The 17948-nt window shown below is 37.9% G+C and overlaps 1 protein-coding gene across 6 annotated transcripts in view; it reads right to left on the bottom strand.

The window, feature by feature from the left end:
* Positions 1–17948, bottom strand: part of ZMYND11 (zinc finger MYND-type containing 11) — a 110970-nt gene that overhangs the window by 19080 nt on the left and 73942 nt on the right. For 3 of the 6 annotated variants that reach the window (XM_030508880.1, XM_030508897.1, XM_030508889.1), the window contains exons 4-7: positions 13161–13205; positions 10199–10360; positions 1050–1127; positions 553–645 (exon numbers count right to left, since the gene is read on the bottom strand). In XM_030508880.1, coding sequence (XP_030364740.1) covers positions 553–645; positions 1050–1127; positions 10199–10360; positions 13161–13205 — 378 coding nt within the window. The remainder of the gene's footprint in view (positions 1–552; positions 646–1049; positions 1128–10198; positions 10361–13160; positions 13206–17948) is intronic. The other 3 variants (XM_030508906.1, XM_030508911.1, XM_030508922.1) reach the window with 2 other exon arrangements.

Below are 17948 nucleotides of genomic sequence, written 5' to 3'. Positions count from 1 at the left end.
AGACCTTTAGTTCAGAAAAAAAGGACAACATATTTACTAGTACTTTATTTTTGGAACAATTAATGCGAAACAGATGTTCTGAGTGAGTCTTGGTTTTTCGTGATCAACAAAATGATTGTTCTTTCTGAATCATTTAGATGTTTATGAAGTTGACACCTACGCAAGGGCATAACGACTAAAATTGGAACATGGTCAAAAACATTGGGCCAGATATGAAAACACAGGCACCCAAGGCTGTATTCAGTGACTTAGATAAAGGGTACTTTCTCTGAAGATTTCAGCTGCCTACAGCTCCTCGTAAAACTGTAGTACAAAAGGAATTGAGGCTACTCTATGTTAGAAAACCAGGCACTGCTCAAAATGCTTTTACTTGGTTACCTATTTCTGACGAAAAGTTTGAAATTTTAAGCTCCCATATCCAACGCTAGACACAATACTGAAATACTGATCATAAGGAGAATGAAACAGGACTAGTGCTTTAGTCCTTAAGGTTTATCTTCACTGCTAAAAGACACCATAAACATGTGGAAGTTACAAAGCAAGTCACTCTACCTCCTGTATAGTAGGAACATCAACAGCTGAGTGCACCAGCCTTCTATACATTGGGTGTTTGTTGTCCTTCCCTTTCTTGTTTAGATCTATAGCCTGAAAGGACCACGAGACAGTGTAAGTTACTGCATTTAGAATCTGCTTAGAACAAACAAACAAACAAATCTAAAAAAATGCAATAGTTTGGAATATTTCAGGTGGGAAATACACAAGGCCAAATTGTGTATCCACAATCTGACAGATTATGTGTGTCTAAAACATGGAAAAATGTCCATTTCAGAGGATTCACAGGCCCACTGCATAAACTGCCCCAGCCAGAATGATACTAACCTGAGCAATGAGACCTGATAAGTATATGCTGAAATACACAAATGGCCTATGACACGTGAAATAAAATGACACCCTCTTGTAGCCCTCCTCCCTGCAGTCACACAGTCAACTGTAATGCATCCTCTACAGTGCAACCCAACCTTCCATAAATTTCCCTGTTTCAGACTCACCCGCTCCTTCATACGAGAGACTATGAATCGCAGGTATGTGCTCATCTCTTGTTTACTTGTGTTTTTCTTCTTGATACTCTGTCAAAGAAAAGGAGGATCATATTATTATTTTAAACTTGACTACAAAATCCATCCAATAAAAATTTTCTTTGCATCACAACATTATTTGAAAAGGTAACTTCGAATCACATGTCACACAATCTTTTTAGGGAAAATCTTTTCTGGGAAATTAGTAACACTAACACGCCACAACAACTATATGTGTTGCTCTGAATTATGTCTGGGCTGAGGACTTCAGCTACGTAAGAATTGCAGGTTTGATTTCCACTTGTATCCATAACACATTGTCAAAACCTCTCATGTAAAAAAAGTGCTAATTAGAATAAAACAATGAAGAAAGGCATTTTAGGGAGCAGTTTAGAATTTATGGTCTTTCTATCAGCAAGGCATTAATATTTTCAGTAAAATAAGAAATTATTTTCAAAAGAATATGGTGTACCATCTACAAATTATGTGCTTTCTAGGCAAAATAACACTGTCTAGGTGGAAGTCAAATAGGGTCTAGCCAGTAAAAACTCAGAGCACTTTTTACTGCTCGAGAAACATAGCAGTTGTTGGTTTTTTGTGGTTCTTCCTTAATGAAATCTAATCCAAATTCTGGAACACAGACGGCTTCTTTTTAGCATTTCAGGATTCAGAGTTTCCCCCCCTCATTTTCGATCAGTATAGATACTTATCCCTACCCTTCAAAGTCAGTCCAGGCTAGTGGAAAGCACTGCATACAGAAAATGAGCTGCTAAAGAAGGTGGCTCTCTGCAAATGCCTAGCATGCTCTTACAAACCAGCCTTTCCAACTCCAGGTCACAGCAGCTGTGCAGTTCTGCATGGCCTTTCAACAGCTACCTGAAAAGTGCTATCTCCTCCTTGCTCTTGCCTACAGTAGTTCTCCAAAACAAAAGCAGAGTGAAACAACAGCATGGGTTCCAGTTTTATTATCCTGAAGTGATTTCTAACTGCTCACATCTCTTGCAAAAACATTTACTCCTTCTCACACCTGCAAATTCACAGAGCATCAAGCTGAGTTCTCCCCTTCTCATGCCTCACATCACCATCTGTGTGCTGTGTGGACCAAACTGGCTCATCCTGCATCCTCAAATTTTGATGGTCTTTAGCAAGATCCACATAAATGTGCAGATGACTGTTGCTTAGCAAACACAAGAAAAAACAGAATCCATGTCCTAGTAGGTAGGTAAAAGAGGTACTAGGCTTATGAATTACTAATCACTAGAAGCGTGATATTTTTTACTGAATTACTTATATATGACTCTGAACATATAGAGGGGTCAGACTCATTGAGTACAGAGTGACTATTTGTATGTATTTATTCAGCAAAAGTAAATTTACGTATTAGCGCCCAAAGAAAAATGGCAGGATTTGATTGTGTCTCATCTACTTATATTCCTCCTGCAAGCCACTGAGGACAATAAAAGTCAAAGGCTGGCCATTGTGCTACAGCAAGTGTGCAATCTATACATCTCAGGATGGCTCTTACTACCTTCTTCTTAAATCAAAACTGTAAACAGCACTACCAATGAAGCTGTTTATTTGATTGCTTATCGCTATGCACAGAATCATTACAAACTGTGCAGAAGTATCTATACTGTATAGATACTTCATACTGTATGCATGTATGCATACTGTATAGATACTACAATATGCATAACAACACTACAGCTTTTTCCTGACAGGACACTACCACTGTTGGGTAAAACTCACTGTTGTGGAAAGGGCCAGCACCACGTCTTTCTAATGCTTACAATGCATGTAAGCATTATTTTCATCATACTAATGGTTCCCTGACCTTCCTTCCAAATTCTGGAAAGAGTCAGAATTTTACCCTGTGCTGTATGTCGGAATCACCTTCTGTATATTCATGTTTTACATTGTCTGTTGTGAGAATGTGCATTCTTCTGGAATTCAATTCACCCATTCAGTTTTGCATAAACCAACATTGCTATTGCGAATTCAAACCCAAATGTGCATTAAATTATCTGCATTATGAAACGCTGCTGTCATTTTAGGCACTGAAGTGCTGTATGCTTGCTAATGACACAGCATTTTGGAAGACTGAAATTTATGAGGACACAATAAAACTCACTTCCACTGACACCTCTTTTTCTGACATGGTTCTGAATTTATCATCCTTTGAAAGTATTTCAGAATTCATGCGAACCATTTTTTATGCCCTGCTGGGCAAGACAGTTTGTAAGATACTGTGTTGAGATAGATGCTTTACAGTCCTATCCTTCAGATCATGAGAAAGGATAAAGAGCTGGCTTTGTATCATTATTGATATCAGCAATTAATATCATCTTAAGCAGCAATGAAAATGATACAATTAACTTGACAATTCAGGCAAACTTGAATTTCTCCACTTTTCCTTCAATTCCCTACACTGATTCATTTACAGAAAAATTTGATTCCCAGGTTCATCTACTAAATATTGAAAGGTAATAAATTTAGGGAATTGGAGCCTATGAGCCAGCAAAAATGTCTTTTTATGGCAAGGTGGCTCACCCTTTGTAGAAAGCCAGTTATAATCCAACAGCTTCATTCACTTTTCAGCAAAGATTAGCCCTTTAGGAGGTACCACTCATACATTCTTTGGAAGCTATAATGGAAAATGTGTAATTTTTTAATAAAGACCCCCTACTTTGTATTTTGAAGACTTGCAGTGTCCTCAGAGAAGTCAACCTAGAGCCACTTAAAGCAAAAAACAGGTAATACTAGATGGGGGATATGATTTGCATAATATCTATATTGCTCTGACACAACAAAATATACCCATTTTCGGGACCCTTTATAGTCAGAGTGATATATAAGCAAGTATAAATGCAAATTAGGTCTTTTAATCTCCCACTTTCGGGAAACAAAAATAATGATGGTGGCTTGTGAATCTATAAAAGTGCAAAGATGCACTGTGTATCTTTTCCCACAGTCAGATCTACTAAGATACGCTACTGCAAGCCTTTAACTACAAGTTTTTTTCAACGAGCCTGCTAAGATTCAATCCAGCTCCAAAAGATTATAAGGATTTTTATACTTGTAGATACCCTATTTGTGGGATATATTATCTTAATATAAGATTGTGCTAGGTCTGGCTGGGATTAAGTTAATTGTCTTCACAACAGCTCATATGGTGGTGTGGTTTAGATTTATGACCAAAACAGTGTTGATAACACACTGATATTTTAGCTCTTCCTGAGCAGCGTTTGCACAGCATCAAGGCCTTTGCTGTTTCTCACTCTGCCTCCACAGTGAATTGACTGGGAGGTATGCAAGAGGTTGGGAGGAGATACAACCTGGGAGATGACCTGAACTAAACAAAGTGATATTCCATGCCATATGATGTCATGCTCAGCAACAGAAAGGGAGAGGAGAGGGTTTAAGGGGGTTATCCATCTTTTGCTTGGGAATCGGCTGGGCATCAGTCCAGCCATGGAGGGTGGTGAGTGATTGCCTTTGCATCATGTTTTGTTTTCTCTCTCTCTTTTTCCTTTTCTTAACTTATTAAACAATTTTTATCTTGACCCAAAAGTTATCTTGGTTTTACTCTTCCTTCTCTCTTCCTCTGTCCCACTGGGAGTAGGGGAGAAGTGACAGAGCGTCTGTGTTTGTGCTTAGCTGCTTACTGGGGTTAACCTAAAACAAGGACGATCCCTAAGTTACACCGTTTTGGGGGTTTTTTTAGAGAAATCTGCAACCCTTCTGCTTTGAATGAAGATAAATCGAAAGGCCTGGTCAGGCATATGTGTTTACACAGGGAATGTAGGAGTGAAGTAATAACCTTACAACAGCAATCCTCATGTAGAAGATTAATGAGACCTGGTAGGTGGAAGGCCAAGGCTGAAACCTAACTCTTTGCTTGTGGGTGCAGGGAATACCTTATATATATATATATATATGCCTTACTCTCCGTTACACATCTACTTTCTAGAAGCTGGTTGGTGAAGGCTGGATTTACATTTCTGTTTATATTCAATATTCCAGACTAATAATACTGCTTAGCTGTTAAAGAGGGTAGTGATATACTGCACTGTGCAAGTGTGACTTATTTAGCAATTTGGACATGCTTATGGTGCAGGAATTCACTACAAGACTTTACGAACCACACAAGGTTAGCAGCAGCTAGGGCTACTGCCAGGAAACACTCCAGCCTTCAACAGCACCTTTTACGATGGAAGTGACTATCCTCTGCACCCCAAATTAGCATGTAGCTTTCAACTCCCAAGGTGACAATGGCCACCATGCTGCAGTTGCTGCAATCTTTCATTTGAAGAGAAAAAACCAGAGCAACTCTAAGAAAAGTGTTAGTGCCAGCATTCTGTCTAGCTAGAAGCATTTCAATTACGTTTTCTCCCTGTAAAAAGGTTTCTGTTTCCCTATAATCATCCATTAACAAATTTTTTTTTTCCCATTCCTCTCTCAACTGTCATGTGTAAACACACATCAAAGAGCTTCATTTCAGCTCAGTGATGGATTAAGTGAAGGCTGCTCAATGACAGATACATGTTTCTAAGGCACCAGTTCCATTTTCAGAAGCAATTCAGGTTTCCAGGGGTGTATCTGCACAAGGGAACTATGTGCATGTCTAACATACATTCACCAATGCTGTTTAGAAACTCCTTGCTTTACCCACTGGTCCTTGGATTTTTTTAGGGCTTAAATTTCCAGAGGAATTTGATACTACATATGGAAAGCTTTACTGCTCTGCTGCCCTCTCAAACTTGAACCCTCAGGTCCTCAGGTTTCCTGTACCATTAAGAAAGGTATGCAGGCATACAGGATGTGTCTCAGGACAACCAGTGCACCGTATGCCCTAAGTAGCACACAGAAAAGCATCTGCCTGAGCAGAATATGGCATATGACCTGCCTCTTTCAGGACCATGTAGAGTTAAAAACTAGACTTTTCAAAGTATCAGGTGCTTTTGGATAGGTTACAGCTAAAACCACAAATTGGTTTGTACTTGTATGGTGCATTAAGCACCTTCTGAATAGGAAGCATCATATGCACTAAATACACTTTTACGTGCACAGAGGAAGTGGTAGGAGACTCTAAGCGGAGGTTTCCCAGTTTTCTCATTGCTGTGGACAAATTCCTTTACACATTATTAAATACACCCTATGCAGTGCCCAGTGCTGATGGCTCCCTGACTTATTCACAGGTGCATGTGGCTGAAAGGTGAATGGAAGGAACCTGCCGAGGACTAACATCTCCCCAGGTGTGGGCTCTGCACACTGAACCATATGGTGCTAATATCGAGCCTATACTGGAACTTCCCTTCACCCACCAATCCATGGCTATTGTTTGTGAGATTGTGCAAATCCTGTTTACAGAATACGTTTCATCATAAGGTATCTAACTCCTACCAAAACACACCATAATGAAAGTCAATAGAGCCATGTTCTTTCTTCCTCGTATTTTACATTAATCATCCTGACTGACAGCTAGTACCTAAAACGATCTAAGTACTTGAGTTACTTCACTTAAGTAACCTTCATCTTTCTGTGCTTCTAGCTTTCTACTGTTTGTCATTCTCACTTGTCAAATTATGTCTAAAGTTGATTGTGAACTGCATGATGGTGTATTTTTATGTACTCTCTGAAATACTTATACAAGTACCAGAACTCAGAAACAGCCTATTTATAAAATACTGAGCAACACAGCATTTAATACCTTAAGCTCTACAAAATCAGAAATATTGGAATACCCACTATGATAGGTAAATAGGTTATAATTCCTTGCAAATCACATGCATGAAAGATCAATCTCTGATCAGATGATTGCAAAAAATTTAGGAGTTAAGTGAAACCATATGGATAATTCTTTCTTTTGTTTCACAAACCAAAATCTACTCTTCTGGGAAAAACTATATATCACCATGCATAACTTTGCCTTTCTATAAAATTATTTTAAAATCCGAATTTTTTAAAAGAGAAATAATAATGTGATCAATATTTTCCTATTCAGATTTTTATATATATCTATTCCCTGCCCTCCAAACACTAGCATTTTTGCAGTACTTTCTGTAGTCTTTAGGTACTAAATTAACAGCTGGAGAAAATTAATTTCCTCCTTTTATCTAACCAAAGAGTAGCAATAAATGTACAGGTCTCCTGCAACCTTCAGAGATCGAGTTGACTAACCTTGTCTTGAATGGACCATTCCAGTAGTGGGGAATGTAACCTCTAAGTTAATTCAATATTGAGTCTTTCTCTTGTGACCTGTCTACCAGGAATTTTGCTGATAATACCAATTTATTTCACTTAAGACAATGACTAGTCAGGAGCCAGGGAAAATTTTCAATCGCTGCAATGTGGTTTGAATTGAACTTTGTTTGACTCTCAACTCCTGCTGAGAATTATGGGTACAAAATATACAGATTGGTACCATCAACTGAAAAAAAAAAAAAAAAAGGCAGGAACTGGACATTCTTACTTATGGATTCAGTGGAGAAACACCACCAGCAAGGAAGCACAGTTCAGAGCAAGATTTGCAAGGGATTGTTATAAACATTAAGGGAGGAAAAATATTTTAAAGTTATGAACAAATCCTTGGCAATGTCCTTCATAAAATGTTTCTGAGTAGTCAAGTGTGCAAGATAAAGCTGCACACGTTGATTGAACTAGTACAACCAGCAATTGTGAAATGAATAATCCAAAGGCTTGATGACCTTGGCAGCATTACAGAAAGCAACCTTTACATAAGAATGAAGTGTTCCTACATTATTTCTCCCAATATATTAGGTTTCAAACATACTTTTACTTCACCTTTGTAAAGAGCTTTGAAACCCCCAGGCGAAAAGTGCTATGTCCAGTTTCAAGAATAAAGTTTGAAAATATATGCATCTCTTTGTCCCAGCTATTACTTTTCTTGAACATACATATTTACTGCTGATAATGCAAAGTAAATCCCATTACCCTTATGCTATATAGTTAAGCTCTGTTATGTGCTCTGGACATCAGCCAGGGCTCTTCAAATTACCAGAGTTTTGTTGAATATAGGACTCTCTTGCTTTTAAAATTAAATTAGAGCAGTCCTTTCCTAGGAAGATGAGGAGAAAAGCAGTGGAAGAATACTGAAGCCTGACACAAGGATGCTAACTCCCATGCCTCCTTTACTTCCAGGGACTGTGCAAGCATCCTTAGTCCAAGTTTGCAGAATTAGGGCTTGATGTGATTCGGATTAATTACAAAGAAACTAACAACTTCCAGTACAGGGGAAAAAGGATGCCATGGCATTAGAAATGCCATTATTCACAAAACCAGGTTGATCATCATCTGAGGCACTGAGCAAGCCAAAGATCTTGGGGGCAGGAAGTATTTAAGAGCCCCACCCCCCCAACCTCTCCTTAGTCTTTGTGTAATAAAAAGGGAAAGACAGACACAGTGCACATGGTCTGAGCTTCACAGGATTTTTTTCAAGGTAAAAACTTGTTTAATGTCATTGCCGTCAAGGATTTTAAGGCTCCAAAATGAAAGTCAAAACTGTTGTCAAAGCTGACCAGCCTATGTAACTGTGCATTTTTCATGCAATTATTCAGCATTTCCACTCTGACAACATCCAAGTTATAACAGATTTTATAAGCCACCTCATGTACAAGATGGCTTAAACCATTTGCATTCACTACTCTCACCAGGTGTCATCTAAAATTATTGGTAGAGTGAATCCAGTTTACCTAATTTTAACTATTTATAACAACTAACAATACTTATTATGAAAACCAACAATTATTAAAGAGATTTATTTAATATCTGAAAGCAATTCCCCTATATATGGTCATTCTTTATTCTCAACAGTGGCAATATTGAGTAGCTAAATTAAACGCTAATAATTTAATATGGAGAGATATAGTGCATGTCCTTATTGTACATTTTCTTATTGTACATGTCCTTATTCTTAACTGGTTTGTTTCCTGTCACTACTTCTTTTTCATTCCTTTTCACTTTCTTGGGGCAGGTTCGATGTTCTTGCTATTTCCCTAAACCCAGACAACTCCCAATCTGAGGGAACAGGTTTTTTACAACTGGTTCTAAGGTAACAGTTAAAAAGCGCTGTTTTGAAACAAAACAATCCACGTGTTTTCAAAAAATGCTACTCTGTACTATGAAGTGCCTGAACCCTTACATTCCTTGCAGTGCAGATCATCTAAAGCTCTACAGCTAGACCAAAGCCTTTAGCAAGGAAATTTCTTCATCCAGCAATCCAAAGTAGAGTGCAACTGGCAGTTTTACACCTTTCTGAAGCAATAATTTGATCTTACACATTCATATGCATTATTCCCTCCATTTAAGGAAGCCTAAGAATGTGCTCCATTGGGGGAGGTGATGCGGAGATGACAACAGTAAGGAAAAGTACCTGGCTGATTCAAGGCCAGGTACCAGTAAGCACCATCCTGACTAGAATGTTTAGTCTTCTAATGACATGTAGGCAACATACCTGCTCATTCTGCAAAACTACAGATAAAAAATACTCTTTGCTGTCTCCCTACCATACTCATTAGAATAACAATTTTAAAGAAAAAGCAATATAGATAGGATGCTATAGGTGAAATCCAGATTGGCCTTTTTGGCACCAATAGAATCCATGAATGTAAATGAGAAGCAGGATTTCACCCCATATTTTTTGATACTGCCCGCATCAGTAACAAGATTGTGGCTTTATAATGTAAAATATAATTCCAATAAAATATTAAAAATGCAGTCATCAAAATACAAAAAAGTTACATTATGATTCATTACAATGATGTTAAGTAAAAACAGTAGCATCTTATACAGCAATTTGTTTACTCATGTTGAAGATATGTACAATATACTGCATTCACACGTGGCATACATACGTACACACATTCCCACACAGTATACTGTGTGTTCAAATGCGTAAGTAAAACTTGCTGGAGTCTTCAAAAATGACCATCTGCTACATGAATCATATTTTGGTATCTCTGTATAGATGCTCTGGGTATGTACCACCATTTCAATATTCAGTTCTTTATTCATTAACCTGGCCAGACCATCTGGATACCTTAATGAATCTATTAATGAATATCAATCCTCTAATCAGCACATGAAATCTCATAGGTACTCACCCTGCAAACTGGGCACTGCCAGTGACTACTGCTGTCTCTAAGCCTGAACTCATCAGACAAACACTTGGAATGATACACACGAAAACACAGGTCACATATCAACACCTCTCCAGGCAAATGGCATTCAAAACAATACCAGTCATGATTTTCTGTTTCCCAGTCCTACAAAAAATACAAAATATTTTGGTATGACATTTTGTCAAAATCTGCAGGAACTAAGAACAAAATTGATATGTCTTGAAATCCAGCAGCAATTAGACATTATAAACATTTTAAGAAGTGTATAATGTTTAAAAAACAGGGGAAAACCTACATGCTTAAAGATCTTAATTGATTTAATACACACTAACTCCAATAGAATATGAATGCCAAGTTTTAGTTTTTTCAAGTGTCTGATTAGTAACAATTTCAAATATGAGCTCTGTCCACAATGAAAAGTGGGTTTGTTTTCTACCTTCATGTAAAACATTTGTTGACCTCTCTGTATGAGACTACAAACAAAAGTTTGTGCACCTCAACAGACCATACCTATTTCCTGGGACTATTTCCTCTTGTTTTGATTGTTACATTACATTTTCAACTGTAATTTTCTGAAGGGTGGTCCCTTCCAGTCTTTCCTCTCCTAAAACTGACAACTTATCAGCATCAAAGTATTGAGTTACAAGAAATAAATGAAATCATGAACCTATTACTGCAAGAAATGTTTCTGCTAAGCAATCCCAATGCAATTAAAAAAAGAGAAAACGTTTCACTTTCAGTGCCCAATAGCACAAGCCTTATTCCTGAAATGTTCTACAGAGGACAAAGGATATGGTTCTGCTGATGCACAGATGTCTTTAATACACTCTTCCCTGAAAATTCAGCCCCAACGGCCAAATTCTGACCTTTGAAACATGTGCACAAGCTTTACTGAAGTAAATGAGAGCAGCATGCATATAATTTGGAGGCAGATTTTGCTGTAGGAATCTAGAGTACTAAAACCAAGCAGAATTGCCAGTGGCCATTGTTAAATGTTTATGTTTGTTATTTGAAATGCTACACTTTTCCCTATACTTAGAAGGCAAAATAGCTGTCATATCTCAGATAAAACTCCCAATGCCTTTTCATGTCAAGTGTCACTTTTCAATGGGTCCAGATCTCTGAAAAAATTACTCCTATTCTTCAATAAATTATTTTGATAAAAATTGGATCAAGCTATTTTTAACATCATGTTGTAAAGGTGGAGTTAGCAATTCCCACCAACTACCAGAACTGGCATTTGTCCGATTCTCATTTTCCCATGCCTGGAAACTACCGTCATGTAAGTCCTTGTGTGAGATGTCTCCTTAACGGAGCAGTGTAAGAAGTGCTACACAGAAGTGGCACTTCCAGTCCCTTATGCTGAAGAGCAGCGGTGTTGTGTACATAGTTCATCTGACCAGAGCCCCCATGAATGTAAGAGATTTAGGGACAGCCACAATCCAGATTGCCTACACTAAAGTTTATACACCACGAATGTTGCACCGCAGGGGCAATATGTTTAGGTGAAAAAGAAACCCCAAAACAAAACCAAAAACCAAATAACTTTTAACCAATGATTTCTGAACTTAGAACTTTGCCCTCCTTTGTTGTTCAGAGTAACAGTGTAACTTGACTCTTCTATCGTTTCTCCTCATTTAATTTTACTTGCCAATTCTGTATATCATAAAATTTGGCTATAGAGAACACATTCTTGTTTCACCAAATCTTTCCCCTTCTACAGAATCCAGTGACACTGAACTTTGGCTGTCCTTTCATTACAATATTTTAGAAACAACTAAAGATACTGCATTGTCGATGTACTTGATTTGCCTGTAGACTGAAAAAAATCAGAACAAAATATTGCTTTATATCTCTTCATATTAACTATAATACTTATCTTCTTTATGAAACAAACAAACTAATAATCAGATGTAGTAAAAGGCCAATTAAGCAAGAAAAAGAATCAGTTTTGATTAAAGATCTGCCCAAATAAAAATTAAACTGAGAGGACCTCAGTAGGTCCCAGCTACTGAGGAGTTTCACCACAGAATCAGGATTCTAGGATTCTTAATTTTTATTCATAGTAGTTGCTTATTGTTATATCCCAGATATTCCATTGTTAGGAAATATGCTGGCAAAGAGATGTGGAATTTCATAAACATACGGAAATATACTTGCTGGCAAGAAAAATCATACACTCAAGCCAGAAACCATGACGTTAAATAAAACACCGGAAGAAGCTTCCTTCAGTATTCACACTGTAAAGTTTTGAAAACATCATTATTTCTAAATATTATCACCCAGGTTTTTTACAGAAAAGATTTTTAGTTTAATGCAGTATATTTAGTGCATAAGTATATAGAAAACATTCATTTGTGCAATAGATTTGAAAAGTTAATAAAGACAATAAAAAAGGTACATAACCCTTGTGAACAACTGCCCTATTGACTTCAAGAGCAAGGTCAGAGGCATTAATTTTGCTCCAACAGCAATGAAATGTTATTACTTCTCTCGGTTTACATAAGTTTGAATGGGAGGAGAACGTGCTCCCAACACACATGTTTTTCGTGCAGGAGATCAGATTCATTTAAATAGCTCAAACTCTGACTGTCAGTGCTCGCGGTAGGACAGGTCAAACTCTCCGCCAGCTGCAAACACGGTTAAGTCTGCATTTACAGAATACACCACCAGGTGTCACCAGCCACTCCGAAAATGACTGATTAAAGGGCAACCATTGTAACAACATCTTGAACTGTAACATGTGAGTAACCACTTCCAGCCCCCAGGAGAGAGAAAAAATCATCAAACTACATACATACATAATGCAGACTAAACTCAGAATTGGAAGTGATATGGATGATGGTGGTGGTTAATATAGTAAACTAAGCTATCCTAATGGAAGACAGAAACGTAATAGAAAATATGACAGAATTCAAAACCACATAGTGCAAAAATTGTTCACCTTGTTTTTTGCTGCTGTCTGGGAAAAAGGCTGCATACCGTAGGCCTTTCAAAATAAAAACAAAACAAACTTTGTATCTATACTGTAAGCCATCCAGTTATCAGGATATACACAAGGCTAGAAAGAATTCATGCACAGTGACCAGGAAATCAATTGTTACTCCTAACATCTGGTTGCATACATCTCCTCCTGCATTTCTGGAATGCTACCTAATGCTTTCACCACAATTTGTTTCTTTAAAATATCCCATATACTTAAATCATTAAAAGAACCCAACACCCATCTTCTTCCCCATATACACACCCACCACCAGGTCAACTTAAAAATCAACAGGAATATTAATGATTGTTAATTAATGCACTCTTTTTGATAAACAAACCTTCTTTGGGCATCTAAAAAGATCCCTGTTACATCATTTACTGCATAGGGAGCAGCCCCACTGAAATCAAAGCAACACCTTCTTTGCTGCATATTACCAAAGATTAAACTCCCACTTTAACAGCAACACTCACAGTCCTTATTTGTGTATAAAAGGTGATACATTTTCCCAGGGCCATGGAGAATGGAGGAAGGATCTCCACCACGGGGACTCAATTTGCCAATACCCTTATTTCCTGATGCAGGGTGGGGAAAGCCTCTTGGGTGACTGTGCTGGCAGACGAAGGGAATCCTCTGCCGGCAGCACCAGGCTGCCCAAGTTCAGCAGTTCAGTGGCACCCAGTGACTGGCCACAGGCCCCAAGAGGGAGCGGATTTGGCAGCAATGCTGCATAGCTCAGATGTAACAGGAGGCTTTCCCCCTTCATTCTACTCTGCTGCCCATTGCATTTGTAGATATACGCATCAGCAGGGCAGCAAATGTTTGTTTGGGGGATTGTATTTAATAGCCAAAGAGCTCTGCTCAGTTAAGCAGTGTGCGATCTTGCAGTGATATGGGTCAATTGTGGTCACTTGTTCTTTATATTCAAATCAGTCACACATTATATCATAAAGGTCACTTTGCACTGACATAAACAGTTGAGATTTCTCAGCAACATGAATGAAACAATGAAGCAATTTTAAAAACAAATCTTAATTTATGACCGACACGTAAGCTTACTTTTTTGTAATTTGTCTTAAGTAGGTTGTCTTAAAGCAAATACATAAATTTATTCTGAAAGTATAGAAAAATAACATGGGACAGAAAATGTCAGGCTATCCAGAACATTTGACAATTTAAATACAGATAAACCCAACAGAAGGGAATGAATCATCATGTCGTAGCCTTTACTGTAGAATAAAATATATAGTTGTTGTCAAAGAAAGAATAATTTTAGTGCATAAAGAAAATGTCCATTATAATGCAAATGTACATGGAAAAGAAATGCTTACTCATTAGTAATGGAGATTTACTTAGCTATAATTGAAATAGGGAATCTGTATGTTGGAGAACGTGACATCCTGCTGTACAATTAGCATACCATTAAGTAGGAGATGTGAAGCACATACTGACAGTAAAATTAACAATAACTCAGAGGTCACAATTGTAACTATTAGGTCACTTCCATACCTTAGCAAGCTCATAATTATTGTAAAGAAAAGATGTAAAAACAATTAGTAAATTTTTATTTTCCTACAAATTATATGTAGTCATAGCATATCAAAGCAATCTAACTTTCTTAGACTTTGTCTATAAGGACCACTTTGCCTTTTTATAATGCATATTCCATTAACATAGCTCATTTCTTACCTGTTAATCTGTTTTCTCCAAGTCCCTTAACGGTAGCCCAGATACTCGGTATTAAGTCACTCTACTATCAGGTGGAGAGAGGAAAAGGGAAGAGGGAAAAAGGCAAAACTCTATTCATGAAACTCCCCTTCATGGGGATTTGCTGGTTGAACTAGATTTCCCAAACCATCCAAATTATGGATATCCTTTGTACCCAACCAGTAAGCTAAAAAAAAAAAAGGTCACATAGATGGGAAAACCAATTATAAGTCAGTTATCTCTTTGATGCAAGCATGTTTATTTATGGGTAGTATACATACAGTTCTGTTGTCCAAAATTCAATATGACGCAAATGAAGGAAAGCATTTTCTACGTTGGCCATGGCTCCCAGCATTTCCTGTGTGGCACTTGACCCATAGCACTCTTTGGACTTTTATTTTCCCCAGGTATTCTGTTTCAAATGCTTCTCCAGAGTTTCTTTGCTGCTTATGTATCCCCTGCTGTGCTGTTTCTCTGTATCTCTCATCTACACTTATGCAAGCACAGCTCCTTACAGATCTCTGGAATTTCATTCACACCCACACCTGCACAAACTCAGGGCCATCCCTGTGTAGTGCCTATGCTTTAAAAGTCCCTACAGCTCCAGCTGTCCAGCAGATAAAGAATTTAAAAGTTTCCCACATTTAAACTAAAGGAAGAGTTTTAGCAGATACACAGTAGATTTCATCCACTTTGTATTGTAACAACACTTTTGGTCTGTCACAGTGGTTGAATCTAGAATGGCAACAAGGTCCATGCCAGCAGAAAGAAGTAATTTACAGAATATAAGCTATTTTAAGATAGTAGCATTTGAACACTAATTTCAAGATGTTTTCAAATCACAAACCCAAAACTTTAGTGTAATCTTTTTCTGACTATTCTGACAATAGCCTTTTAAAAAACTGAAAAGGATCTCAATGAATGAATTCCCATTTCTTTGACATCTGTTGAGATATGCCACGACCAATTTGAAGATATAATTTCTGAGGCAAATCTTCTGGGTGCTAGATTTTAGAATTTGGCAACAGCTATAAGGAACACTTCTTTCTCCTCTCCCCACCTTCATCAGCTTTAACATCAGAGTTCTTTCAATTTTCCCACGTTCAGCTAAGAGAGAAGCTTTTAAAAACTTGGATCCTGCTGTTGAAGTTTCTTTGTTGGCTTTCAGTAACTCTTCATTGGAACCCAATAAAGTTAACTACCAGTCCACATCAAGTAAACAGATACATTGAAAGAAATGCCTCCCACAAGAACTGCACATTACTTCTTTCATATCTTTCATTTTGCTTTAGGTTTTGCTACCTGCATCCATTATCATCATGGGAAGTAATTTCTATCTTCTGTACTTAATCTTTCATATTTCAAACTTTCTGCTATAAATGAAAAGCCTTTCTTATAATAACAAGTGGTGGTACTGCATTCTTGCATGGGTGTATCTACCATACCATCACTCTTCTCTGGTATCCCAGTCCTCACCTTAGGAGGCCTCAGATATGCCATAGGAACATATGCCCCCATTCACTTTGAACAAAGCAGCATCTATTTCTTTCTAAACACATTCTCCATTTTTAATCATTCAGTTCCTTTCTGTCTTTTTCATGCAGCATCTGTTCCCATCAAAGCTTTCTCAATTAGAAATGAGCTTTACTATAGATAATTGTTAAAACTTTGCGCTGCATTTTGCAGTCTTTATGACTCATGAATATAACGCTACCTATGCACATTCCTGTCCTCCAGTACAAAACCTGATGGAAATGCTTCTTACTTATACATTTGCTGTAAATAGCTATGGCATACTTAAAATTATTTCTCTGTTTACCAATACTTCTCTCATAGCGTAAAAATCAGAACCTGTGCCCCACACAAAAGGCAGTCTGAAACAGGCTCAGACAAGAGTAGTTGTAAGAGCCCTTAAGAACTGTGGAAATGTTCAACCATGCTCAGCTTTGAAATGTGCCCCCTTGCACATTTCTTTTGCAGTGCTGTTAAACGTTGACGTTACTGCTCCGTAATAAAAGAAATTTTACAAAATGTGGCTTTTAGCTGTAGAGCTGGACAGATTGGAGCTTTATTCCTTTCCTTTTTTTTTTTTCCCCAGAGGACGACTATCATTTGCACCTTACACACCTTGTACACACTGGCCTGATTTTTAAACAGGCTGTATCTCATTGCGTACAGTAGCTAGTAAGAAATCTTCAGCTTATCATGGATCTCTGGCAGATGTACTGGTTTTCACTCAGCCACTAGCATGCATCAAGTACTACCTGGGTCGAACAAGCATAATGTGCCCTGGAACACCATTCCCAGTATTTTTTCAAACGCAGTCGGGACACTGTGTATGTTTTTCGCCAGAGGTCCCAGCCTGCTGCGAGGGCAGTCCTCCTGCGCTTTGGGTCAGCCTCCTCTACGTGCCACAGCATCCCTGGCTCCATCTATTCCTTAGCAAGCGTGAATCTTCCAGCAAATCTGCATTAGTAGCCCACCGAATCTGCTTTTATCTTTTCATCAGAATGATAGGTTAGGCTCCGAACTGAGGAAGGCATGCTTGATTCCTTGATGGCTCTGAGGACTCATTCCATCTTTGCAGCAGGTAAACGGTGAGCTAGCTGATTAATAAAGTATTTTCCTTTCATCACAGGATTCATATGTGATCAGGATGATTGCTTTACAATGGTCATCCTGTGTTTTACATTTAATGTTGGAGTAATGCATTAAAGACATTTCAGCATCAAAATAAGCTTATTTTCTCACCCATAGTTTCCAAGTATATATGTATTTACTAGATACACTGCCTCCTGTTTTGCACCTGTTTTTTTTTCCCTACTGCTTTTTCTCATCAAAAGTGCTCAGCAAACAAACAAGCATCCATCCTTCCTTCAAAGCAAACAGGACTTCAGCAGCTAGAATCCCTTTATGAAAATTATTTCACTTTATCTTCTCCTTCCTTTCCTAGAAAACTACCACAGCAGGTAGCTACAATGATGTGCGCTTTTACAGACAGGATAATCTGTCCATTGCAAATCAGTTGCCTTTATAGACCCT

The sequence above is a fragment of the Strigops habroptila genome, chromosome 1, assembly GCF_004027225.2.
Source record: "Strigops habroptila isolate Jane chromosome 1, bStrHab1.2.pri, whole genome shotgun sequence".
NCBI lineage: Eukaryota > Metazoa > Chordata > Aves > Psittaciformes > Psittacidae > Strigops > Strigops habroptila.
Note: the sequence above shows the minus strand (reverse complement) of the source record. Positions and strands in the feature narration are given on the sequence as shown.